The sequence below is a fragment of the Rattus norvegicus genome, chromosome 15 (genome assembly GCF_021556685.1).
Source record: "Rattus norvegicus strain SHRSP/BbbUtx chromosome 15, alternate assembly SHRSP_T2T, whole genome shotgun sequence".
Lineage (NCBI taxonomy): Eukaryota > Metazoa > Chordata > Mammalia > Rodentia > Muridae > Rattus > Rattus norvegicus.
The window spans coordinates 69,149,615-69,177,078 of record NC_141548.1 but is presented as its reverse complement, the minus strand read 5'-3'; the positions used below and the strand labels follow the sequence as shown (position 1 = coordinate 69,177,078).

At 39.7% G+C, this 27,464-nt stretch overlaps 1 protein-coding gene across 13 annotated transcripts in view; it reads right to left on the bottom strand.

Moving 5' to 3' along the window:
- The window catches only part of Tdrd3 (tudor domain containing 3), a 146,368-nt gene that overhangs the window by 90,278 nt on the left and 28,626 nt on the right, over window positions 1-27,464 (bottom strand). For 8 of the 13 annotated variants that reach the window (XR_015638042.1, XR_015638040.1, XR_015638041.1 and 5 more), the window contains 2 exon segments: window positions 19,085-19,169; window positions 17,478-17,543 (listed from right to left, as the gene is read on the bottom strand). Coding sequence is in view for 4 of the 12 variants with exons in the window: in XM_087585824.1 (XP_087441950.1) it covers window positions 17,478-17,543; window positions 19,085-19,169 (151 nt within the window). In the remaining 8 variants the exon portion in view is untranslated. 13 annotated transcript variants of the gene reach the window in all.

Genomic DNA, 27,464 nt, shown 5'->3' with positions numbered 1-27,464 from the left:
TACCTGAAAAAAAATGTTTAACATCATTAGTCATCCAGAAAATGGCCAATAAATATTTTTTAAAGTATTCATTAACTATTTTTTAAATATTCTGATGGATTTAGTCATTAGGGAAAAGCAAATTATAACTATTTTGAGGTTCATGTCAAGAATCTTAAATTCTTTTAATTATTATCAAGAAATCAAATACAACAAATGCTGGTGAGGACAGAGGGGAAAGGAACACCCTTACTCGGTGCTGGTGGGAATGTAACATGTGCAACCTGTGGAAATCAGTATGGGATGTTCCTCAAAAACCTGAAAACAGAACCAGCAACCACAGGACACCACCACTCCACTAGGATGTATGTCCTAGGTTAGCACAGCACAAGTGTGACGGTTTGCATATGCTTGCGCCAGGGAGTGGCACGATTAGAAGGTGTGGCCTTGTTGGAGGAAGTGTGTCACTGTGGGGGGGTGGGCTTGGAGACCCTCCTCCTAGCTGCCTGAGGATGCTCAGTCTGTTCCTGGCTTCCTTCAGGTGAAGATGTAGAACTCAGCTCCTCCTGCACCATGCCTGCCTAGATGCTGCCATGCTCCCACCTTGATGATACTGGACTGAACCTCTGAACCTGTAAGCCAGCCCCAATTTAATGTTGTCCTTTATAACACTTACATTGCCATGGTATCTGTTCACAGCAGTAAAACCTGAACTAAGACAACAAGGATGCTTGTGTAAGCATATGCATAACTGCAGTATTTACAACAGATAGAAAATGCAACCAGCCTACTTATCCATCAACAAACAAACAGATAAAGAAAATGCAGTACACATCACAGCGGAATTCTATGCAGCTGTAAAGGAAGTGCAATCACAGTGTTCACAGAAAAACTAATGCAACTGAAAATCATTATATTAAACAAAGCAAGCCAGACTCAGGAAAATACAACATTTTCTCTGAAATACAGAACCTAAATTTAAAATTACACCCGTGTGTATGAATGTATATATTTACACGTGTGGCTGGAGGTCATGAAACTAGCTATCTTGGGCTAATCCACAGGAAGTCATTCTGTGTGTTTCTTCAAAATTCCAGGTTCAGTGGTTTCATGCTGCAGTTTAACACACTCATTAAACCACAGAGAGGTAAACGCTCCACACTGAGGCTCTTTTCTCTCTTCAGATGGGCAGTTTACCAGCATTTGATTGGTAGCATCACATCATATCCTATAAAGATGTCAATTGTCTTTGAGCTGATCTGCAGCTTCAGTAAAAATTCTAGCACACTTTAAGAGATTTAATAATTTGATTCTAAAATTTATTGGGAGAAAAAATAATAACCTAAGGAATGATATTGTATTTTACAACCACAAGTTCAGAAAAAAATTGGTAATTTCAAGTGTCATAAAGGTACCTTTCAAATAGATCCTACATACTCTACTGAAAGCAATATAAATGATGCAACTCTTTGTAAAGTTATTTGGCATCATCTTATAAAAAGGACACTGACTTAACTCTATCCTGCACTGATTCAGTCCCTGAATTCGTCTCATTATATGTTGCTTCTTAGAAGTAGTGCCTATTTTCAAAATCAAAAAAATAATAAAAATAGCCAAAGGAATTGATACACATTTACTGTAACTGCTTATGCAACCAAAATGTACTTAAAATCAATGAACAATGCAATTGTTTCTTAGTGTAGAAAGGGGTGGGGACAGAACACCTGAGTAGAACCATTCAGATATTCCAGTGTTTATCTCAGAAGATGCTTCAGGGAACCGACTTTAATATTAAATCTCATTGATCCCTAAATGTACATATATCAATATTTTAAATAATTTATGTTTTAAAATTAATATTCTGGTCAGTGAAATTTCATAATTGAAAAGCTAAATCTACAACCTACACACAACAAATACACTCAAAGCCATACCACAGAGCAAGTTTGTTGCCATAAGTGTTAATAAAATCACTTCTAAGAGGGACAATAATGGAAAAGTCACCCTTAAAACTGTTTGGCAATTTCCCTTGCCAATATAACCATCTAGATACAGCTACGGCCGACACCAAGAGGAGCCGTACAGCAGCCAGCGCCATGAGCATCAGGGCACACTGGTCTGCTCACGGCAGCGTGTTCTGGGCTTTGTGCTCACTGCCTCCCGGCTCTGGACACAGCCTACTTCCGCAGCAACTGCTACAGCAGAGACGCAATCTGATGCTCTCCGCCTGCCACTACATGATTCTTCTGCACTAAGCAAAGCTGAGACAATGGCGTGCTGCAGCTCTACACCAGGAAAAGCTAGGACATCTGTCTGCTTCCTCCCCTACGTATCTTTAGTTCTAGTGATTACAAACATCAACCACATGTCTCTTCCATGCATAATTATCAGTCAAAAAGTTTGATTAGGCCCCATTTCCTGTAATTGTAAAAACAACATGGTCTATCTTAAAATAAAAATATTAAATGATATGTATATTGTTTTACATGTATCTACTAAATACATATACTATTTTTACATATATATTTTAAAACCGTACTGCAGGAAGATGCGCATATAGAGTATGTGTATTGTAAGGGTTTTTTCCCAAGGATTTATTTTTTTTTTTATATGACATTTTTTTTTTTTTATTAACTTGAGTATTTCTTATATACATTTCGAGTGTTATTCCCTTTCCCGGTATCCGGGCAAACATCCCCCTCCCCCCTCCCCTTCCTTATGGGTGTTCCCCTCCCAACCCTCCCCCCATTGCCGCCCTCCCCCCATAGACTAGTTCACTGGGGGTTCAGTCTTAGCAGGACCCAGGGCTTCCCCTTCCACTGGTGCTCTTACTAGGATATTCATTGCTACCTATGGGGTCAGAGTCCAGGGTCAGTCCATGTATAGTCTTTAGGTAGTGGCTTAGTCCCTGGAAGCTCTGGTTGCTTGGCATTGTTGTACTTTTGGGGTCTCGAGCCCCTTCAAGCTCTTCCAGTTCTTTCTCTGATTCCTTCAATAGGGGACCTATTCTCAGTTCAGTGGTTTGCTGCTGGCATTCGCCTCTGTATTTGCTGTATTCTGGCTGTGTCTCTCAGGAGCGATCTACATCCGGCTCCTGTCGGTCTGCACTTCTTTGCTTCATCCATCTAGTCCAATTGGGTGGCTGTATATGTATGGGCCAAATGTGGGGCAGGCTCTGAATGGGTGTTCCTTCAGTTTCTGTTTTAATCTTTGCCTCTCCCTTCCCTGCCAAGGGTATTCTTTTTCCTCATTTAAAGAAGGAGTGAAGCATTCACATTTTGATCATCCGTCTTGAGTTTCGTTTGTTCTAGGGATCTAGGGTAATTCAAGCATTTGGGCTAATAGCCACTTATCAATGAGTGCATACCATGTATGTCTTTCTGTGATTGGGTTAGTTCACTCAGGATGATATTTTCCAGTTCCAACCATTTGCCTACGAATTTCATAAACTCGTTGTTTTTGATAGCTGAGTAGTATTCCATTGTGTAGATGTACCACATTTTCTGTATCCATTCCTCTGTTGAAGGGCATCTGGGTTCTTTCCATTTTCTGGCTATTATAAATAAGGCTGCGATGAACATAGTGGAGCACGTGTTTCTTTTATATGTTGAGGCATCTTTTGGGTATATGCCCAAGAGAGGTATAGCTGGATCCTCAGGCAGTTCAATGTCCAATTTTCTGAGGAACCTCCAGACTGATTTCCAGAATGGTTTTACCAGTCTGCAATCCCACCAACAATGGAGGAGTGTTCCTCTTTCTCCACAACCTCGCCAGCATCTGCTGTCACCTGAGTTTTTGATCTTAGCCAATCGCACTGGTGTGAGGTGAAATCTCAGGGTTGTTTTGATTTGCATTTCCCTTATGACTAAAGATGTTGAACATTTCTTTAGGTGTTTCTCAGCCATTCGGCATTCCTCAGCTGTGAATTCTTTGTTTAGCTCTGAACCCCATTTTTTAATAGGGTTATTTGTTTCCCTGCGGTCTAACTTCTTGAGTTCTTTGTATATTTTGGATATAAGGCCTCTATCTGTTGTAGGGTTGGTAAAGATCTTTTCCCAGTCTGTTGGTTGCCGTTTTGTCCTAACCACAGTGTCCTTTGCCTTACAGAAGCTTTGCAGTTTTATGAGATCCCATTTGTCAATTCTTGATCTTAGAGCATAAGCCATTGGTGTTTTGTTCAGGAAATTTTTTCCAGTGCCCATGTGTTCCAGATGCTTCCCTAGTTTTTCTTCTATTAGTTTGAGTGTGTCTGGTTTGATGTGGAGGTCCTTGATCCACTTCGACTTAAGCTTTGTACAGGGTGATAAGCATGGATCGATCTGCATTCTTCTACATGTTGCCCTCCAGTTGACCCAGCACCATTTGCTGAAAATGCTATCTTTTTTCCATTGGATGGTTTTGGCTCCTTTGTCAAAAATCAAGTGACCATAGGTGTGTGGGTTCATTTCTGGGTCTTCAATCCTATTCCATTGGTCTATCTGTCTGTCTCTGTACCAATACCATGCAGTTTTTATCACTATTGCTCTGTAATACTGCTTGAGTTCAGGGATAGTGATTCCCCCTGAAGTCCTTTTATTGTTGAGGATAGCTTTAGCTATCCTGGGTTTTTTGTTATTCCAGATGAATTTGCAAATTGTTCTGTCTAACTCTTTGAAGAATTGGATTGGTATTTTGATGGGGATTGCATTGAATCTGTAGATTGCTTTTGGTAAAAGGGCCATTTTTACTATATTAATCCTGCCAATCCATGAGCATGGGAGATCTTTCCATCTTCTGAGGTCTTCTTCAATTTCTTTCTTCAGTGTCTTGAAGTTCTTATTGTACAGATCTTTTACTTGCTTGGTTAAAGTCACACCGAGGTACTTTATATTATTTGGGTCTATTATGAAGGGTGTCGTTTCCCTAATTTCTTTCTCGGCTTGTTTCTCTTTTGTATAGAGGAAGGCAACTGATTTATTTGAGTTAATTTTATACCCAGCCACTTTGCTGAAGTTGTTTATCAGCTTTAGTAGTTCTCTGGTGGAACTTTTGGGATCACTTAAATATACTATCATATCATCTGCAAATAGTGATATTTTGACCTCTTCTTTTCCGATCTGTATCCCTTTGATCTCCTTTTGTTGTCTGATTGCTCTGGCTAGAACTTCAAGAACTATATTGAATAAGTAGGGACAGAGTGGGCAGCCTTGTCTAGTCCCTGATTTTAGTGGGATTGCTTCAAGTTTCTCTCCATTTAGTTTAATGTTAGCAACTGGTTTGCTGTATATGGCTTTTACTATGTTTAGGTATGGGCCTTGAATTCCTATTCTTTCCAGGACTTTTATCATGAAGGGGTGTTGAATTTTGTCAAATGCTTTCTCAGCATCTAATGAAATGATCATGTGGTTCTGTTCTTTCAGTTTGTTTATATAATGGATCACGTTGATGGTTTTCCGTATATTAAACCATCCCTGCATGCCTGGGATGAAGCCTACTTGATCATGGTGGATGATTGTTTTGATGTGCTCTTGAATTCGGTTTGCCAGAATTTTATTGAGTATTTTTGCGTCGATATTCATAGGGAAATTGGTATGAAGTTCTCTTTCTTTGTTGTGTCTTTGTGTGGTTTAGGTATAAGAGTGATTGTGGCTTCGTAGAAGGAATTCGGTAGGGCTCCATCTGTTTCAATTTTGTGGAATAGTTTGGATAATATTGGTATGAGGTCTTCTATGAAGGTTTGATAGAATTCTGCACTAAACCCGTCTGGACCTGGGCTCTTTTTGGTTGGGAGACCTTTAATGACTGCTTCTATTTCCTTAGGAGTTATGGGGTTGTTTAACTGGTTTATCTGTTCCTGACTTAACTTCCATACCTGGTATCTGTCTAGGAAATTGTCCATTTCCTGAAGATTTTCAAATTTTGTTGAATATAGGTTTTTATAGTAAGATCTGATGATTTTTTTGAATTTCCTCTGAATTTGTAGTTATGTCTCCCTTTTCATTTCTGATTTTGTTAATTTGGACGCACTCTCTGTGTCCTCTCGTTAGTCTGGCTAAGGGTTTATCTATCTTGTTGATTTTCTCAAAGAACCAACTTTTGGTTCTGTTGATTCTTTCTATGGTCCTTTTTGTTTCTACTTGGTTGATTTCAGCTCTGAGTTTGATTATTTCCTGCCTTCTACTCCTCCTGGGTGTATTTGCTTCTTTTTGTTCTAGAGCTTTTAGGTGTGCTGTCAAGCTGCTGACATATGCTCTTTCCTGTTTCTTTCTGCAGGCACTCAGCGCTATGAGTTTTCCTCTTAGCACAGCTTTCATTGTGTCCCATAAGTTTGGGTATGTTGTATCTTCATTTTCATTAAATTCTAAAAAGTTTTTAATTTCTTTCTTTATTTCTTCCTTGACCAGGTTATCATTGAGTAGAGCATTGTTCAATTTCCACGTATATGTGGGCATTCTTCCCTTATTGTTATTGAAGACCAGTTTTAGGCCGTGGTGGTCCGATAGCACGCATGGGATTATTTCTATCTTTCTGTACCTGTTGAGGCCCGTTTTCTGACCAATTATATGGTCAATTTTGGAGAAAGTACCATGAGGAGCTGAGAAGAAGGTATATCCTTTTGCTTTAGGATAGAATGTTCTATAAATATCCGTTAAGTCCATTTGGCTCATGACTTCTCTTAGTCTGTCGACATCACTGTTTAATTTCTGTTTCCATGATCTGTCCATTGATGAGAGTGGGGTGTTGAAATCTCCCACTATTATTGTGTGAGGTGCAATGTGTGTTTTGAGCTTTAGTAAGGTTTCTTTTACGTATGTAGGTGCCCTTGTATTTGGGGCATAGATATTTAGGATTGAGAGTTCATCTTGGTGGATTTTTCCTTTGATGAATATGAAGTGTCCTTCCTTATCTTTTTTGATGACTTTTAGTTGGAAATTGATTTTATTTGATATTAGAATGGCTACTCCAGCTTGCTTCTTCTGACCATTTGCTTGGAAAGTTGTTTTCCAGCCTTTCACTCTGAGGTAGTGTCTGTCTTTGTCTCTGAGGTGTGTTTCCTGTAGGCAGCAGAATGCAGGGTCCTCGTTGCGTATCCAGTTTGTTAATCTATGTCTTTTTATTGGGGAGTTGAGGCCATTGATATTGAGAGATATTAAGGAATAGTGATATTGCTTCCCGTTATATTCATATTTGGATGTGAGGTTATGTTTGTGTGCTTTCATTCTCTTTGTTTTGTTGCCAAGACGATTAGTTTCTTGCTTCTTCTAGGGTATAGCTTGCCTCCTTATGTTGGGCTTTACCATTTATTATCCTTTGTAGTGCTGGATTTGTAGAAAGATATTGTGTAAATTTGGTTTTGTCATGGAATATCTTGGTTTCTCCATCAATGTTAATTGAGAGTTTTGCTGGATACAGTAACCTGGGCTGGCATTTGTGTTCTCTTAGGGTCTGTATGACATCAGTCCAGGATCTTCTGGCCTTCATAGTTTCTGGCGAGAAGTCTGGTGTGATTCTGATAGGTCTCCCTTTATATGTTACTTGACCTTTTTCCCTTACTGCTTTTAATATTCTTTCTTTATTTTGTGCGTTTGGTGTTTTGACAATTATGTGACGGGAGGTGTTTCTTTTCTGGTCCAATCTATTTGGAGTTCTGTAGGCTTCTTGTATGCCTATGGGTATCTCTTTTTTTAGGTTAGGGAAGTTTTCTTCTATGATTTTGTTGAAGATATTTACTGGTCCTTTGAGCTGGGAGTCTTCACTCTCTTCTATACCTATTATCCTTAGGTTTGATCTTCTCATTGAGTCCTGGATTTCCTGTATGTTTTGGACCAGTAGCTTTTTCCGCTTTACATTATCTTTGACAGTTGAGTCAATGATTTCTATGGAATCTTCTGCTCCTGAGATTCTCTCTTCCATCTCTTGTATTCTGTTGGTGAAGCTTGTATCTACAGCTCCTTGTCTCTTCTTTTGGTTTTCTATATCCAGGGTTGTTTCCATGTGTTCTTTCTTGATTGCTTCTATTTCCATTTTTAATTCCTTCATCTGTTTGATTGTGTTTTCCTGGAATTCTTTCAGGGATTTTTGCCATTCCTCTCTGTAGGCTTCTACTTGTTTATTAATGATTTCCTGTGTTTCCCTAAGTGTGTTCATGTCTTTCTTGAAGTCCTCCAGCATCATGATCAAATATGATTTTGAAACTAGATCTTGCTTTTCTGGTGTGTTTGGATATTCCATGTTTGTTTTGGTGGGAGAATTGGGCTCCGATGATGGCATGCAGTCTTGGTTTCTGTTGCTTGGGTTCCTGCGCTTGCCTCTCGCCATCAGATTATCTCTAGTGTTACTTTGTTCTGCTATTTCTGACAGTGGCTAGACTGACCTATAAGCCTGTGTGTCAGGAGTGCTGTAGACCTGTTTTCCTCTCTTTCAGTCAGTTATGGGGACAGTGTGTTCTGCTTTCGGGCGTGTAGTTTTTCCTCTCTACAGGTCTTCAGCTGTTCCTGTGGGCCTGTGTCTTGAGTTCACCAGGCAGCTTTCTTGCAGCAGAAAATTTGGTCTTACCTGTGGTCCCCAGGCTCAGGTTCGCTCGTGGGGTGCTGCCCAGGGGTTCTCTGCAGTGGCAGCAACCAGGAAGACCTGTGCAGCCCCTTCCGGGAGCTTCAGTGCACCAGGGTTCCAGATGGTCTTTGGCTTTTTCCTCTGGCGTCCGAGATGTGTGTGCAGGGAGCAGTCTCTTCTGGTTTCCCAGGCTTGTCTGCCTCTCTGAAGGTTTAGCTCTCCCTCCCACGGGTTTTGGGTGTAGAGAACTGTTTATCTGGTCTGTTTCTTTCAGGTTCCGGCGGTGTCTCAGGCGCAGAAGTCCTGCCGCTCCTGGGCCCTCCCCCACGGGAGCCCAGAGGCCTTATACAGTTTCCTCTTGGGCCAGGGATGTGGGCAGGGGTGAGCAGTGTTGGTGGTCTCTTCCGCTCTGCAGCCTCAGGAGTGCCCACCTGATCAGGCGGTTGGGTCTCTCTCTCACCGGGTCTGGGAGCAGAGAGCTGCTGCGGGCCAGGATCCGCGGGTGTGGGACTTCCGGTAAACACAGAACGTGCCCGGTCCTAGAGAAATTCTGCTTCCGTGTGTCCCAAGCTCACCAGGCAGCTTTCTTGCAGCAGAAAATTTGGTCTTACCTGTGGTCCCGAGGCTCAGGTTCGCTCGTGGGGTGCTGCCCAGGGGCTCTCTGCAGCGGCAGCAGCCAGGAAGACCTGTGCAGCCCCTTCCGGGAGCTTCAGTGCACCAGGGTTCCAGATGGTCTTTGGCTTTTTCCTCTGGCGTCCGAGATGTGTGTGCAGGGAGCAGTCTCTTCTGGTTTCCCAGGCTTGTCTGCCTCTCTGAAGGTTTAGCTCTCCCTCCCCCCAAGGATTTATTTTTACGTGTACATGTATTTGTCTACATGCATCTGCACACATATACAGGTGCTCATAGAGGCCAAAAGAGGGTATCAGATCAGGAAGCTGGAGTTACTGGTGGTTGTCAACATGGGTGCTGGGAACCATACTCAAGTCCTGTGCGAAAGCAGCAAGAAGCATTAAATGTTGAGCCATCGTTCCAGCCCACATACAATGTACTCTAAGATGTTAAATATGCCTCCACTATGGAGAGCTACCCATTACTCCATAGCCAGCAGGCTAGAGAGGAAGGCTGCATCTGTAACTGAGCTCAGATAGCCCTCCTGTTATGGAGCTCTTCATCTCTTTCACTGCTAGAGGGCCAATGAGGTGGCTAGGCAAGAAAGGCACATGCCAGGAAGCATGAAGATCTGAGTTCAAGTCCTAAGGCCCTCGTGGTAAAAGGGGAGAACCAACTCCTAAAAGCTGTCTTCTGACCAACACACACACAAATACACAGATTACACAGACACACAGACACACACACACACACCTCTATTAAGTACATAAATGAATAAATGGAATCATTTTTTACCTGCTTGAATAAAAATACTTCTACAGGCTAAGAGAAATGCCTCAGTAGTTAAGAGCACTGACTGCTCTTTCCGGGGAGTTTAGTGGCTAACAGCCATCTGTCTGAAACCTCCATTCCAGATGCTCTACTACTTTCTTCTGCCCTCTACAGGCACCAGGTACACATGGGGTGCACAGACATACATGCAGGCAAAGCACCCACACATATGAAACTAATAATAAGATAAATACTCCTGAGCAGAGAGCACACTGGGAACACTAGCACCTGGGAGGCTAAGGCCCAGAGAATCACAAAGATGAGGACACCCTCTGCTGAACAGCAAGTTTCAAGCTGTTCTGGGATGTGTGGCAAACCTCTCTCAAACAACAGGAAGAATAAAATAAACAAAAATTATTTTCCAATGCTATACTATAATTTAATTAACATTCAAAAATATACCAAGAGCCCAGGCAGGTGCTTTACAGACACTACTGAATTCACCTGTGGAAGTACACAGTCCATTAGGATTGTTCTCTATCTCCATGTAAAGAGACCTGACAGCCCAGGGAAAGAAATACTTTGCCAGAGGTCATCAGCGACTGTAGCACAGAAACAGAATGCAAACATGGAGCAGTCTCCCCAAAGCACATTGGTTTTCTACTGCACCTTCTACAGCTAACACTAAAAGCAGAACATGGCATACAGAGCAATAAGAATATCATTTTTTAAAGTCTAGCTGGAGTCAAGAGGTCAGAAGAGTAGAAGAGACGCTGCACTCGAGTTGGAAACTACAGACGAAGTGGCAGTTTGCCTACAGCTGAAGACATCTGGGCACTGCAGCGACAGCTCTGAATTCACAGTGGTAGTTTCTGCTTTAATGGGTTTCCAGACTATACCAATAATAAAGACCAGGAGATCCTTGAACAAAGCCTCAAAAAGACAACAAACAGAGATTGTGCAGAAAAGAAGCTCTAAACAAGTTAAGACTTGACATTCCAAAGATGGAGAGGGGAAGAGACCAAAACTGTCTATAATTTTCAAGTGATAGACAGAGAGACCAAACATAAAGTGACCATACAGAATATACAAACATACAGAAAGACCATTGAAGTGAAGATAACAATGATGTTAATGTAATAATACAAAGAAAGTGTATAGATTATAATGTAGTAGTATATTTACAATATGGCTAAAATGTTTATCCTTTAGAAATGGTAAAACCCTTCAAAATACTACCTTGAAGCTAGGCATGATGGTGCATACCTTTAATCCCAGTATTGGGGAGGTAAAGGCAGGTGGATTTCTGTGAGTTCTAGGCCAATCTGATGTATAGGGTGAGTTCAAAGACAGTCAAGGGTACACAGAGAAACCCTGTCTCAAAAAATATAAAACAAATAAAAAACATCTTGAATAATTTCCCAAACTTGGAATTCCTGAACAAAAGCAACAGTTATAAACAAATGGCCTTCCATTATGTTGAGTAGTTACAGCAATTGACCCAGGATAGGAGCATGTGGAGGCCCCACTCAGAGGCCGCAATTCCCACTCTTGACTTTTACTGCTTCTGACAGAACTTACTTTTATTTTAATTTTTTTTAACTTATTAAGTCTTACACCCTGCTCACTGCTCCCTGCCCAGTCAACCCCTCCCACATCCTTCCCCCATGCCTCCTCTCTTCATTGAGCAGGTGAGGCCCTGGGTTTCCCCCCAACCCTAGCACTTCAAGTCTTTGTGAGGCAGCTCCTCTCCCACTGAGGCCAGACAAGGCAGCCCAGGTAGCAGAAGAGCATGTCTCCTGAACAGACAGCAGCTTTGGGGACAAACCCCACTCCAGCTGCAGAACTTACTTTTTAAAGTTTCGTTGTTGTTATTGTTATTTTAGTTTTCAGAATTTATCTGTCTACACTTAAAAAGATTCAGACCAAAATAATAGGAAATTGCATTACTAAACCCTAGTAAATAAAACACAAATTCCTAATTTTATTCATTTTTCTAAAAAAATACAAGAACATGCCTAATTTTAATCACTTACTAAATGGAACACTAATAAGCTATTATTTACCAGACTACATTAACAAAGTAGAAAGAAAACAGCTTTCGACTAAACCTGAACGTTTTACCTGCTTTTTTTTTTTTCCTTAAAAATATTCACCCTCTAAACTTCAGAACTAGGTTGGTTCCTTCTGAATTTTAAGCCAAGACAGACATCTTGTGGCTCACGCTGGTATTGCTGAAGCTCTGAGACAGTGACTTCAGCTTCCAAAACTGAAGCATTAAATCAGCTTCACATTTGAAGAAGTCATATGTAAGTCAGTGCGAGCGAGGACGACAAGTTAAAGACATAACTCTGGAGCATGACTGCTGTGCATCAGTTTATTTCGGGTTGAAACCGTGCATCCTGCAGGGTAGCTCAAGAGACTCCAGGTCTCCATCAAGCCTTGCAGAGCTGACACTAAGATTAATGAGGCCCTCCCTTGGACGGGAAGGGGAGATGGCTGCTCTGAGTCCTCACTTCTCTGAATGATGAGTCCAAGTGCGTGGAGAAGATTCTCCAACCTGCTGAGCCAGCCATAGGGTGGACATTTCCATGACGCCACTGCCTTTGAGCCAACACCTGCTCCTGTAGACAACCCTCTCAGCTACTTCTGTAAGGAACCACAATAAACTTCTTGGTTCATCTAACTGGACATTTTACTTAGTTGGTTGTTGGTTCCCTATTTGTAATGAAGAGACATTTGTACCCCTCTCTCCAGGATACTGTCACTAAACAATCTGACACATTTCCTGTCAGGCTTCTTCCACAACAGTGCAAAAGTCCTCATGTAAATGGACTGAACACAAAACTTTCAACTAAGCTATCTTACAATTACCAAGCCTACTTTGTTTTAGACATCTATGAAAATAACAAAAATTTAAAATTAAACAGAAAAACATTAAATATCCATACTGCATTTACATTATGACTATTTCCCATGGCCTCCCTCCAGCTTCTACACTACCAGCTAGCTGTCCCAACACTTCAGAATAGCTAAGAAACAGAAACTCTGCCCTTAAAAAAAACCAGAAAAGAGGTTGTGTGAGATATAACATATTCTGCGTTCCTGCCTGCCTGCCTGCCTACCTTCCTCTCTGGGTCTCTCTCACATACACAACATACCAAACACAACACAACACAACACAACACACACAACACACACACACACACACACACACACACACACACACACACACACACAGTCTCCAACATTCAGGGCTTGAGTGGGGAAACTCTAAGAACCATGCGGCCTGGACTGGAAAACTGGAGAAAAACCTGTCTACCTTCTCACCACTTTTCAAGTCTCTGCTTGAAATATACAAAATCATGGTCAGACACTATCCAGAGTACATAAATATTTCAAAATAATGCCACAGATAGAATGAGAGGGGAAAGGCCCTCAGGGAAAAATAACATACTAATTACTAAAAAAGTAATTTCACTTTTTGCAATTCTATATTCTCCCAAAATAATCAGTAATATTAGCAATGACTAAGACTTCAGCTGCAAAATCCAAATGGCAGTATCTTTCTGAAGGCCAAGAAAGACGTCTTGAAATGAGATTAAATTCATAGTAGACTACAAACCTACCATCTTTCTTCCCTGACCACAAATCTACTAGCTCTCCAATTCTCTTTCTATCTGAATTACCAAATCGTGAAAATGGTGTTATCTTAGTCTCACTAATCCTAACAGGAACAACACAGACACCAGCCTTTCAGGAAATGAAATGTAGCCTCCTCCCACCTTCCTCCGCAGATAATTACTGATCTGTCTAGAAAGGCTCCAGAGCACTGTGAAGAGCCTCACGCTTAGTGACTTAGCCTCTGAAGGAGCTAGGGGATACACTTAGGGGAGGCTTTTTTCAAACTAAGTCACATATAACTAACAAATGAAGGAAGTTCCTACAAGGGTGATGGCTACCTCTCCTCCTGGCTTCTAACTACGTGGGAAATTCCCCCAATCCTCAAATGTCTGCCTCTCTCTGAAATGGAAGCATCATAGACAAACTGGGAATTCAGTAGAATCGTTCAGAACAGGGCTTCAGGCCATCTTTGATCCTATCACAAAGATCAGTCTGGCTCAAAGACACTCAGGACTAAATCCTAAGCAATAAAGATGAGTCCACTTGCTTGCTTCTTTCACTGAATTCTTTTGGAGAGCTTAGTAACAAGCAACCAAGCAGAGGGGTAGGTTGATGTCATCATGCAGGTGAAGGCAGATAAGATCAAATGAGGTCTGTCATTGGATGAAAAGGAAGGGAGGAGGGAACAGAGGTTTTAGAAGGAGAGGGAGAAGCAAGAGAGAGGGAACTAGGAGAATCAAGATGGAGACAGGGAGGGATGATCCAGATCTGGGTGGTCTTGAATTGCCAAGGAAGTTGGGATGGATTTCTGTAGGCAAATTTATCTTATCTAGGAGGGCGGTTTATATCCTTATCAACTGATTGTGAGTTTATCATGTTTGAAAATTTAACAAATAAATCTGATTGTTGGTTTGCAGTTTGTTAAGTCTTGATTTTACTGAGCTGTTAGGAGTGTGAGTCCATGACAGGGAGCTGCAATAGGCCAGCCCATGCTGGACATCTAGAGCCCTAATTTTTACCAGGTAGCTGGTACGGTAGAGTTCTCCACTAGCAGAGAGCCACCAGGAGAGATACTAACCAGAAAGCTAAATTACGGTTAGTTCCATTTGGCCCCATGGGTGCCAAACTAAGTCTAGAGACCAGCATGGCAAGGTGCCGCGCTGGAATGGCTCGGATTGCCCAGGTCAGAGAGTATTTGGGGCAGCGTGGAGCCGCTGGGATAAATTAACACTACTTCCTATGGCCCAACGGAGCCGGAACAAGTGAGCGAGCACTACCTGGGTCAAAGAGCCAGGGAGAGAAGCACAGAGTACGGAACCGGTTCTGCTGAATTTATTTTTTTTTTTTAACCACAACCTCAGCGATTTCAGAGAAAAACATACAATCCTGAATGGCTCATGACATGACAAAGTCACCATGTGCAGTACACTACATTGAACATTTTAAGTTCAATATCATTTAATATTTCAATGGCATAAAGGAATAGTGCTTTCATAATATAAATATTAACCTCTAGAAAGATTAAGTAACTTAAGAAGAATCACTAAACTTAATAATTAGAGAAATGGGGTTTGGATAAGGCCAATGGCTGTCCTCATGGTTTCCTGGTCTGTTACTGGTCCCATCATACCCTCACACCTAATCTGCCTCATGGCTTCCCTGCCTCTTAAGCCATATACTGTAAACTGTCTTTTTAATTATGTTTGAAATATTGGAAAGTTGCTTTCCACATTTTCTGTGTTTGAGAGCTGGCCATGCACTCTAGCTTGCTGTGTTTCCCTCTCACTCTCCTTTGGCTTCTCACCTCCTTTACCAACCTTTCTTCCTTTCCTAATATAAAAGGGGAACTAGAGAATATTAATTCTTACTAAAATCCTGCAACTACACTTCATGTCAGAAGCTGCTAGTGAAAGAAAAATATAATCACTAACAACATAAAAAGAATGCTCTGACAATTTCTATTCATTCTATATATAAATTAACATCATATTTAGGTATAATTTACATAATAATTTACACAGCAAAGTAAATGGCAGATTTGTAATTAAAATACCACACTTACGGGGCTGGGGATTTAGGTCAGTGGTAGAGCGCTTGCCTAGGAAGCGCAAGGCCCTGGGTTCGGTCCCCAGCTCCGAAAAAAAGAACCAAAAAAAAAAAAAAAAAATACCACACTTAACTAATATAGCCCTATAGCTTATTTACAGATTAAGATAAAGCTTATTTTAAACTAGAACATGTGTCACATAGGTAATTTAGTGGTAGATTATATCAGGTACTATTAACATGATGAAATGCTAGGCAGTAAATCTTTGTAATAAAGGCACAAATAAAATATAGTGAGTGGCATTAATCTTCAACTCATACTAAAAGTATATCTCTTAAATGTTTTAGCCTAAATACAGCTGTATTAAATACAGTGTGTAGAGTTAGTTCTAACCAATGGTGAACAAAATGAGTATAATCTATGTATCAGCTTTTAAATTTTCTATTAAACTTGTTTTCAAAACCTTTTCATTCCTGCTGTGAAAGGAATTGTATCTTGTCTCAGCAGCTGTTAGTAAAAGGGAAAATATAATCAATGAGAAAGAACAGAAAAAGAAACACCTAGAAATTCCTATTTCATACAAAAAGGGAGTCTTTAATCTATTCATTCTATGTATAAATTAGCATCACATTTAAGTATGTTTTAAGTGATAATATTTATCACAGAAGATTCCACATTACAAAGTTTTGTTTATTGTTATGAACTGCCTACAAAGGAAACCTTTAAAAAATACTGCCCACAACTTTCAAAGCAAAACTGTGCTCAGAAAGTGACCAAGACAACGAAAGTCTCCATCTGCTGGTGAGCTCAAGGCAGCAGCAAGGTGAGCTCTGAGTCTTAAGGACACAGAGACAATAGGTGAACGAACAGTAAAACACTACACAGAAAGCGCTCATTGTCTTAACCCAATAGTACAGAGATGTGCATGAACTCTCATGTGGTTACTGTCCACCAGAGCTATGCACGACTGCCACCAATCTGCAGTTATAATGTGGGATCTTTCCTGAGGATGTCCCCACCCACAGCCAACATCACCTAAAGAGGACCAACATGCACATTATCAGGTTCCTTCTAGGGAATGCTAGGGACTGGAAACTCAGCAGGGGTAAAACTACACCTGAGAACAACTACTTCTGTAACAAAAAGTAAAAATTAGGAACAAATTGAAGGACTTTGTAAAAACACACTAAAACTCAGAAATCAATACTTGAAATTAACAATAAGTAAAAGATCCAAGATAAATGGGAAAAAAATTGGGGCAGTGACAGAAGTACAAAGAATTATTGAGAGGAAAGTAACCACCTGCTCCCTATTCCCCTAGGGAATGTAAAGAAGACGCTAGACTATAACACAGCCAAGAAACAAGACTAACAGTTCAATACAAGACCAAAAGCACAGTTTAAATTCTTTACTAAAATATTATATTTCTTTTCAAATTAAAAAATAACTAAACAGAAATATACAGGAAATTCCATCCCTAACTGGTTATTTTTAAAGGGTATTCCTGCATTTGGAGAAACGCCACAGGAACACCTGTGCGAAGCACACCATGACGGCAGACCCAAACATGGACCTTTGCCAAACCAGTGCCGTCACAACCACATGCTTCCATGTCCATGTACTGAGTACACGTAAGTTTACAAAGGAAACAACAACACAAACAGAAGGGAGGACTTGCTGGCCACTTCAATAATGTGACAAGAGTTACATGCCAAACTAATACACCATATCCATAATTTCTGAATGAAGTTTTTAACATTTAAAATTCACCAGAATTTTACTTTTAATAACATTCAACATGTGAAGCGAAACAGCATCCTAAGTCTGAGACCGTCCAGCCTGTCTGTCAGGTAACTTAGTGCACATTCCAACTTGTAATGGCTGCCACCAGAGCGAGAGTCGGCCTCCTCTTTACCTTTTCTACCTTTCCACCGCTGATGTCACTGGGGAGGAACTTCTTGCCAATTGTTCTCAAATCTGTCTAAAATAAATATTTTATTATTAAAATAGAATTATAGAAAGGTAAACCTAAATTCAGGCTTATGATCAAAAGAGATTACGTTATGTTTGTGGAACAAAACCTAAGCAAACATCGTGAACTAGTTATAAAATACATAGTCACTATTTTCAAATCATTTGGTGACATCTGTACATTGTTCCAGTAAACAAACGGAAGCATCATATATCATTGTTACTCTTCTACCACAGTCACTCTTTTCCATTAAAATCCCCAACAAATTACATCATTATGGTCTTACTGAAAACTAATGCCATAATCCAAATATCAAGTGATAGCTTTGGACTACAGAAACCAGTACATGTTTTAATAACTAAATCCCATATAATCTTAGCATCCAGAGCCATGAAAATCGATCACTCCACAGCTCTGACACTGCTAGCATAGCAAAGCAAGGGAACGACAGGGACGGCTCTGGAGCGGCCGCGCTAGCACAGCAGCAGCACCTGTAGAGCACGGACATGTCCCTGTTTATGGAAGCACAGCAAGAGAAAACGGTCAAGAAACCGCTACAAAAAAACACAGAAATATGTGTAATTCAGCAAACCATCACACACAAAAGGTAAAGCATAGAGACAGCTTACAAGGGTTACAGTAGCATCCTGACTGTGAGAAGTCTACACAGTCCACACACAAAGTGGGCTTTTCAGAACTATGGGAGGGACTGTCTTCAAGAGGAAAACCTATGATCACGTGGAAGGTCATTCTATGGAATATGGATCTCAAGAGACATAACAGACTGTGTTTTATACTTACAAAACACTAATAGTGCTCAACAAATTAAGACTGCACTTAATTTTTTCTGAATAACTCAAATATTTGAACCTAGACCACATTAAGATTTTAATGCTATTTCTTAAGATTTTTATTTTCCTACTTTACAAATGAAAAAAATAAGACTTGTCCTTTTCAACACAAAAATCTCAGCATAAAGAAAACATCTAAGGGGTTGGGGATTTAGCTCAGTGGTAGAACGCTTGCCTAGCAAGCGCAAGGCCCTGGGTTCGGTCCCCAGCTTCCAAAAAAAAGAAAAAGAAAAGAAAACATCTAGACAGGAGTTACAGAGGGAGAGCGGTGGCTCACAAGCACGTGAGGGCAACAACCTCATCCGACTTCCCAGAACACCAGGTACACTTTATACAGGCAAGCAAATCACTCATACACATAAGATAAAATAAATGTTTTAAGATAAATTAAGGCTATAGCTAATTTAATGCAAGTCAAATGGAAAACTGTTTTAAAGAACTGTCAGTTCTTACTATTATGAAACTACTAAAAATATGGATTTTATAGTGAACTTTTTCCTTCTCAATACATTGTATATGATATTTACAACTAGTTAATATTAGGTCACTAAATTCAACAAACATCTCTATAACTTAAAAGGGACAAAAATTAAAGATTTCCTCTTGTTTACTTATCATAAAACATAGTTTATGATGTATTTTTCATTGCTATAGCTTTAAATTTAAAAAGTCTAATTAAAGTCAATAAACTTAACCTACATTGAGAGCAATCAGGATGATGTCATTTATATTGACTTTCCCAGGAGAGCTTGTACAAGCTTCAATGCCTTCATCTGAAAGATACCTGTTAAAATAAAATAAACAGCTTAATATTATCTAAACTTAATATTAAGCAAAATTTTATAATATCCAGTTTTATTTTCTATTAAATATTAAGAGTGGAACATCCTAGTCTGTATACTATTCTAATAAGAATAGTATATATACATACATATTCTCTATACCCTTATTGGGATATTATATCAAAATAAAACTATTTATATGATTTGTGAGAAAAGCCACTGAATTCCAAGTCTGTCTGTGATGTTCTGTCTTAATTTCAGTAGAAATGCCACATTATATAAGTTTAATCAGCTTACAAAATTTTCAAAATGGTTTAAAAAAATGAACAAAAGTTTCCTTAGAATTGTTTCCCCAGGGAAGAGCACAGTGATTGGTCATCCAATACCAACTAGTCAGTTAAAATAATCAAGTTCAAGTAACATTATACAGACTGAGCAGTTTGTATTTATGTATTTAAGAATATATATGCACAAACACATATGTATGCAACATAATTAATAAAAATAGAGACCATTTATTTGCAAAAGAGCAAGGAGAGGTGTATGGGAAGGTTTAGAGAAAGGAGAGAAGGGAAAACTATGTCATTATACTTTAATCTCGAAAAGAAAAAAAACAGAATGCATTGTTTTCAAATGACTCCTGAGTTAGCAAGAAGGCTGTTGGACAATGCACTTACAGTAGTCCTGATAACTCTAGTTTGATCCCTGTCACCCATGTGGTATAAGAAGAGAGTCAACTCCCACAAGTTGTCCTCTGACCACCATGCTTGTACCATGGTACAAGAGTGCCCACACAAAAAATAATAAAATTATTAGTGTCACTTAATTGCCAATCCCACACATTTTATTTAACTTCAAAAATGAGCATTTAAAATTAGCAGTAAACTGGCAATTAGATGGAGAATTACAGAGTGGCAGAACCTAAGGGTCACTAGAAACAGACGTGCCCAAACCCTGCAATCATCTGAACCCACAGAACACCAGGATAAAAGACAGGCTAGTGTTTCAACCTCACTTGCTACATCCTGATCGTAGGTCTCAGGAACATCCATTATAACCAGGATCATCAAAACAAAGCCAGCTTGCCCTGATCTACTCTCTGAAGCTGGTACAATCCATAGATCCACTGGCCAGCCTAAACGAGCACACTTCCGCTGTGTGCATGAGGACAGGAGAGGCAGGTACTGTCTGATCTCATTTTCAGCCTTCATGTTTTTGTTAAGCCAAACAAAATAGGTTCAGCTCACACAGGCACATCCACTGTGAGCTATGTAGAAGAGCTTATTTAGGTTATCCAGAGAGCTGCTCCTGCTCACTCCTGAGTGTCACGTGACACTGTGGCTATTTCACTAATAGTTAACAGTCACAGCTAACCTTTTCAGGTAAAAGTGGAAGGTATCACAGTCACACCTGCAAATAATGTCGTTACGAGCGGCTGTCAGGCTGAAGGTGTCAAGCATTTATGCTTGTTTTGTCAAGAGTTCACAAATTCAATATTATATAGATATATATATATTATATATATATTCAACAGATATATACACATATATACCTAATATTGAATAGATATATATGTGTGTGTATATGTATATATACATGTATATCTCCACTCATTGAGATAATCAATGCCCACTTAATTGTGTACTGAACCTTGAACTTCTAAAACAACAGAACAGAATCTATCAGTACATACTTACAGCAAGTAGGCTTTAAAATGTCAATGAGAAAAAAGAGTGAAACCATTCTCTGAATTAACAGGGGCTCTGTAAACCAAGACACAGGAGCCATGTGACAATGAAGCAATAGCCTTGTCTCTGAATTAATGGTCTTCCTGGGATTCTTACTGCTATTTTGTGGGTCTGTGGTTTTTTTGGGGTTTTTTTTGGGGGGGGGGGGTTGGCAGGGACATGTCTTTGACTATATTGATTATTTGCTGCCACATTGAGTCACTAGCTCCTATATGATATGTAGATATCAAATTGGAAATTTAATATGTAAACTCCTGCTGGAACATGAAGATAACTAAAATCCAATATCCAAGCTACTGTGGGCACAGCAGAGATACGAAATGTAAAACTCACTGATAATCCCACTAGAAGCACTTAATACATTGAGACTGCAGAGAGAAGGGCTTCCACTTACCATTCCACACTACCGAAAGGAGCCTGCTGGAGGCAAGGGAATTTGAGAACACAGCCTTTCAACTCACACAGAACCAGCTGTTTCCTCTATAGTATTCCTTTTATTTCTAATTTTCTATCATTTGATCCCATTCGTGCATATATGCCTCATGATAGTTATGTTTTTGTCTGCATATTGCTGTTAGGTTTTATGATTCTGTGTATGTTCCTCCATGGACTCTACTAAAAGGCATTTTTTATTGTATCTCTCAAGCACATCACTTGCACTTCCTCTCTTATTCCTAAGATCTCCTTCTCTCTTTCTTCCCTCCTACATTTTAATTGCTAGCTCTAAGCTTCCCAGGCTGGAAGAACCTCTAGCGTTGGTGGGGCTAACAGTCCCTCAGCCTTCCCCTCCTGAATACTTTGCCGTCCTCAGTTATTTTTTTCCTTTCTAAAGTAAAACTAACATTTATCCCAACCTCATCTTTGTGCCAATCCTAATCTTACTAAGTAAAACCTCAGTATATTCCATACTATAACTCTTATTAAACAGTTATACATTCAATAGTTATTAAAGTCAAGGGGACTGCTGTTGTTAATTGGCTAGGTTAACATTAACAGTGGTAATATCCAGCAACAATGGTTCTCACAGTTAACATTCTACTCTTGGATTAATGCAGAGTTCACACCAGATATTCCGAGTTCCTGAACTGTTGTCTGAACTATACACCCCAAAGACACCTAAGTCCCACCTGAACACCCCAAGTACTGAAATTGAAAAAACAAATAATTAAAAAAAATTCATCCCAATCAGTCATGTTTTCTCAACACAGGAACACAAGAAAACCAAAACAACACAACTTCGAAATCCATCAATCATACAACCAACAATGGCACCCAGTGAGAGTTGAGTTAGACAGTCCCAGAGAACTCACAAGTGATCATAAATATGTCCAAAGAAACCAAAAACAAGTTCCCGGTTAGAAACAAAAACAAATCACTGAGGAAGGTGACACAGAATATGAAAGATCCAAGAACGAGAAAGACGTACTAAGGAAACCCAGTGTGGATGCTTGAGGTGGAAGCACAGAGTCAATGGGACGCTCTGTGGGTGAAGGGGAGAACAGACCAGGTGAGCTTGGTCAATCGTGAGAACGCACCGTGAAACCTCCACGACATCCATGACACTGTGGACAACAGTCCATGGCTAAGTGAGCATCAAAGGAGGGAATTCTAATGCCATAGAAAACGTTCAAAAGAATCTTAAGAAACTCCCCAGTATTAGTAAAAGATATGTCAGTCCAGTTACAGAAGACATTTAGAACAACAAACAGCAAAGGACCGGAGAAGAACCTCCCCTCTGTCCTTAGATCCACCGCAGTATTCCCCACACACAAAATAGCAGTACTGGACAGCATTCTAACCAGATCTCCTGAGGAGGCTTCTGGTTACCAGGAACCTTGGACGCTTAGTTCCCAGTCACTCTGTAGATCAAAAACCACACTCTGTTGTCACGTAAATGTGTTTGCTTTTCCATCCTTTTACTCAGTGCTCTGCTGCCCTCCACTGCAGACAACACAGCCTCAGCAATCTGGTCTCCAATAAACCTTTCTTTCTACCATGGAGCAGTCTAGTTTACTGTGCCTTGCTTAAATCATATTAAAAATTCAAACAATATACAGATAAAAACAGAACAAAATACTGAAAGTAGCAAGAAAACACTTAAATCACATATAAAAAGGCAGGCCCATAAAAATAACACATTATTGAAACAAAACTTTTAAAGCCAGAGGGCACGGAAGGATTCCCTACTGTGTCAAGCAAAATTTTGTGACATAATTGAAGAGAAAATACTTTCCATGATAAAAATTGACTAAAGGGTTTTTATGATCACTTAGCAAGCTCTACAGAAGGGAGTTTGTGATGATTTGAATTAAGAATGACCTCCACAGATTCAATATTTGAATGCATAGTCACCAGGGAGCAGCACTACTTGAGAAGGATTAGGAGGTGTGGCCTTATTGGAGCAAGTGTGTCACTGGGGGCTTCAGAAGCACAAGGCAGACCCAGCATCGCTGTCTCTTCCTGCTGAATGCAGATAAGGATGTAGAACTCTCAGCTACTTCTCCAGCAGTGTCTGCCTGTGTAAAGTCAGGCTCCCAGTCATGATGATAATAGACTAAACCTCTGAATCCTCTGAATCCTCTGAAGCAAGCTGCAATTACATGCTTCCTTTCATGAGAGTTGCCATGGTCATTGCGTCTCTTCACAGCAATAGCAGTGATCAAGATATACTTGAAGGAATCCTTTTGCAAATCCATCCATAAGTACACAGGAAAGAACAAGCCACACTAGAACCACCTGATGAGGACACCATGGAACTGTGGTATCTACACAAAATGGAAGTTCATTCTCTCTAAAGAAAGTGAAATGACAAGGAAAATAGATGCAACAGGAATTATTATACTAAGTGAGGTAACCCAAAACAACACTTGCAATGTCTTATACATGGATCTTCAAGATTTTCAATCTGTGTGCTAAATTTAGACTGCCCAGCCATAGAGACCAGAAAAGGAGAAAGGTCCATGAAAGGAGAAAGGGTGCAAGAACTTAACATGGCTGAGAAAAGTAGAACACACGACAAAAGCAGATGAGAATTCTGTGGGTTCAAGGTTCAAGTGTAGGTGGGGAGATGAGAGACAGGCAGGATGAGAGACTGAAGAGAAGGAGAGGGAGAGATGAGTGTGTGTAAATGAATGAAATGTATGTTAATGGAAATGAGAAAAGTTAACAACAGCGAAAGGATGAGCACAGGTCCCCTGCGTGGATGAGCATTTTTCTTCCCAAAGGAAGCGTTGGTTATAAAATGAAAGTCTCAGAGCAAGGGAGGCTCAGCCTCAGCTGTTGCTTTCAGATGCCCATCATACCTAGGTTAGAGATGCTGCTAGAGACCTAATACACTTCGGCTGCAGGACAGAAATCAAGCTGGAAATACTTTTGTGTGTGTGTGTGTGTGTGTGTGTGTGTGTGTGTTTTTAAAGTCCCTCTGAGTATAAGCCCTTGGTGTTTGTCTTAATTTAGTAAAGTTCACCCAATACAACATTTATTTCATTCAACTATCTCAAGAATTGTTTTTCTCAGTGTTTACTTTTATGATTTATGTACAAATGGAAGGTATTTTTGCTGCTATATTAATCTGTGATAATAATTTTCTTGCATTTGCATACACAGTACATTAAACATTAATGTCTTTTACATCAACTTTTTAGTTAATTATAAAAACAGAGACCTAAAGAAAAAGAAAGTCAAAGAAATAATTATAAAAGCCATAGTACACAAAAGGCAAATACTTCATAAAATTAATCTGTAGCAGAAATAAGGGCAAATATGCAAAACCTTACTTACTTTATCCTAAAAAGCTATTTCAGGAAATGCAAAACAATATAAACACTTAATAATTAACAACCTGCTGGTCAACTTTAAGTACTTGCCAGAGGAAAGGCAATTTAAAAGTTCCAGTGGAAATCTTTTATAAAGCTATATCTAAGTTAACATTTAAAAGCATTTAAAATTTGGAAATTAAAAACCAAACGTTGTTTTTGTTAAGGATTTTCTTTGAAGAGCTGACATTAACATAGCCTAATTATGAAGGCTGCACTACCTGAAAACACCACAAGATGGCAACCTTGTTTCACAAGTAAAATAACTGCTTTGCTATGGCAAAGCAAGGTCTCAAGTAAACGTACTAAAGCAAGCTAGGACATTTCATTGTTGACGCTGTTGTTGTTGCCTGGAAATAAAGAGATTATAAAACGGACTATTAGAATTTCTGAATTGGTTTGATATAAAAATCATTCAAATTTAGAAGAAACTCCTTTAGTGGATATTCAAAGTTACAACTGATAAAGCCAAAAAAAAAAAAAAAAAAAAAAAAAAAAAAAAAAAAACAAAACAAAAAAAAATGAAAAGATAACATTTGTCTACTTTGTTTCTACATTTACCCTTTGGAAATGCAGAAATTTATGAATAAAGATAGTGTGTGTGTGTGTGTGTGTGTGTGTGTGTGTGTGTGTGCGCGTGCTGCATAAGTGCATGTGAGTGTCCAAGGTTAACATGGGGTACCTTCCTTGAACACCACCTTAGTCCCCAGGGCACTGCACTGATCCTGGAGCTCACCTTCTCCTTGGCTATGGAGCTATCTATAGTCAGCTGCTATGTGCTAGCATTGTCTGTCTGCTGAATGCTAGGGTTACAGGCAGTCACAGCTGCACTACCTTTATGTCTGTTTGGGGAAGCTTAACTCTGGTGCTCAATTTGTACAGTGAGCACCTAATTCTTTTTTTGATTTGTAATAGATGCTTACAAAGATGCTTTCAATATTGCTTCAATAACTGTTTCTCTCTGAAGTCAAAACAAATATATGATATTTGAAGACTAACTTTAAAAGGTAGGAAACAATAGATCATAAAATTGTTTCCCTATTTAAAATATTAAAACACTTTCCATACCAAACCAACCCATAAGGACACTAACCCTGGAAGGTTTATTAGAACAGCTGAGCAAATAATAATTTGAAAAGAATTTCTATAAAATTTCATATTTGGTATATTACAAAAACCACAGTAGTCAAGGTAACCTAACAACGTTATTCATTTAGTAAACTTTCATAAAATTCCAAGTGTAAAATGAAGGTCTGGGTATTATTTCTTTTATCGAGGTTATATTTCATGACCTAATTCAAGATTTTCATACTTTAATTTAGAAACAGAGTATAGTTATTTTCAATAAGCCATGTTTTAATATAAGAAATGGTTGGATATTTCTGTCTCCTTTCTTGACACAAATGTGATATGGCTTGAAAACCACACATCAAGTCCAAAGCTCAGCTGGCACTTACTATCCGTAAGTGCCTGCTGTCTTCCTGCCACAGGCCTCAGGAGAGCAAGCCCACCTGGGATTAAGCAAGAGGGGATCACACATCAGGTCCATTCGTGCTTTTGTAAGGAGCATAACAAGTCATCTACCTGCACTTTAGTAAAGCAGAGCTAGCTGCACTCCACACTTAACAAGCAGATCTTAGTCAGTCTCATCTTTTCATGCCTCGGTTTCTCTCCTCAACAGGCAGAAATACTAGAAATACTGATCCATAAAGTTGTTCTAATATAAATGAAACATGAAATACTCAGTACATAGCTGGACAAAAACAGAGGCTAATCAAATACTAATCTCTTCTGTATTGAGAATTGTGGTTTCTTAAAAAAACCAGTTGTGTGAGTATGTGTTTGTTTTAATCCCAGGTGAGGGATATGAGGCTGCTTCACAGCAGCTGACTATGATGTGCCTCGGGCTCTAGCAGGGGCGTGGTTTCGCCAGCTGCAGATAGTTTCTGTGTGTGACATTTGGAATTCTGGGAACTTTTGAAAGGGTATAAATGCCAGAGCCCTGAGATGGGCCTGGGCACTTGGATGAGGCTGTTGCTCCATTGTGGTTTGTCAAGTGATCATGAGGAAAGAGATAAGAAGAAACTGGATATCCTGACAACAGAGACTGGACTTACCCCAAGGAACTTGACACCCCAATCAGCAGAAAGTAATCTAAAGATGTATATACCACATCTCCCCTCTTACCTCCTTTCTCTCATACCTAGTGTTGGGGGGTTGGAACATGTGGTGTGAATATGCTTGGTCCATGGGAAGGGCACTATTAGGAGGTGTGGTCTTGTTGGAGGAAATGTGTCACTGTAGGCATGTTTTGAGGTCTCCTAATGCTCAAGATCTGCCCAGTGCGGAAGAGAGCCTCCTCTTAGCTGTCTTCCGGAAACAGTCTCCTTTTGGCTTCCTTCAGACCAAGATGTAGAACTCTCCACTCCTCCAACGCCATGTTAGCCTACACACTGCCGTGCTTCCCATCATGATAGTAATGGACTCTGAAACTGTAAATCAGCCCCAATTAAATATTTTCTTTTATAAGAGTTACCTTGGTCATGGTTTCACTTCACAGCAAAAAAATAAAAACAAAAACAAACCTAAGACAGAAGGGATTGGGAAGAAGGGTTGAAAAGGTGGTGGATATAAAGGCCCAGTAAAGTAGCACCAGAAAAGCATGGCTATACTCTTCCAAGTCCAATACCACTGTTTACTTTGGAAAATATTTTCAAAATCTGACATCTAAGGA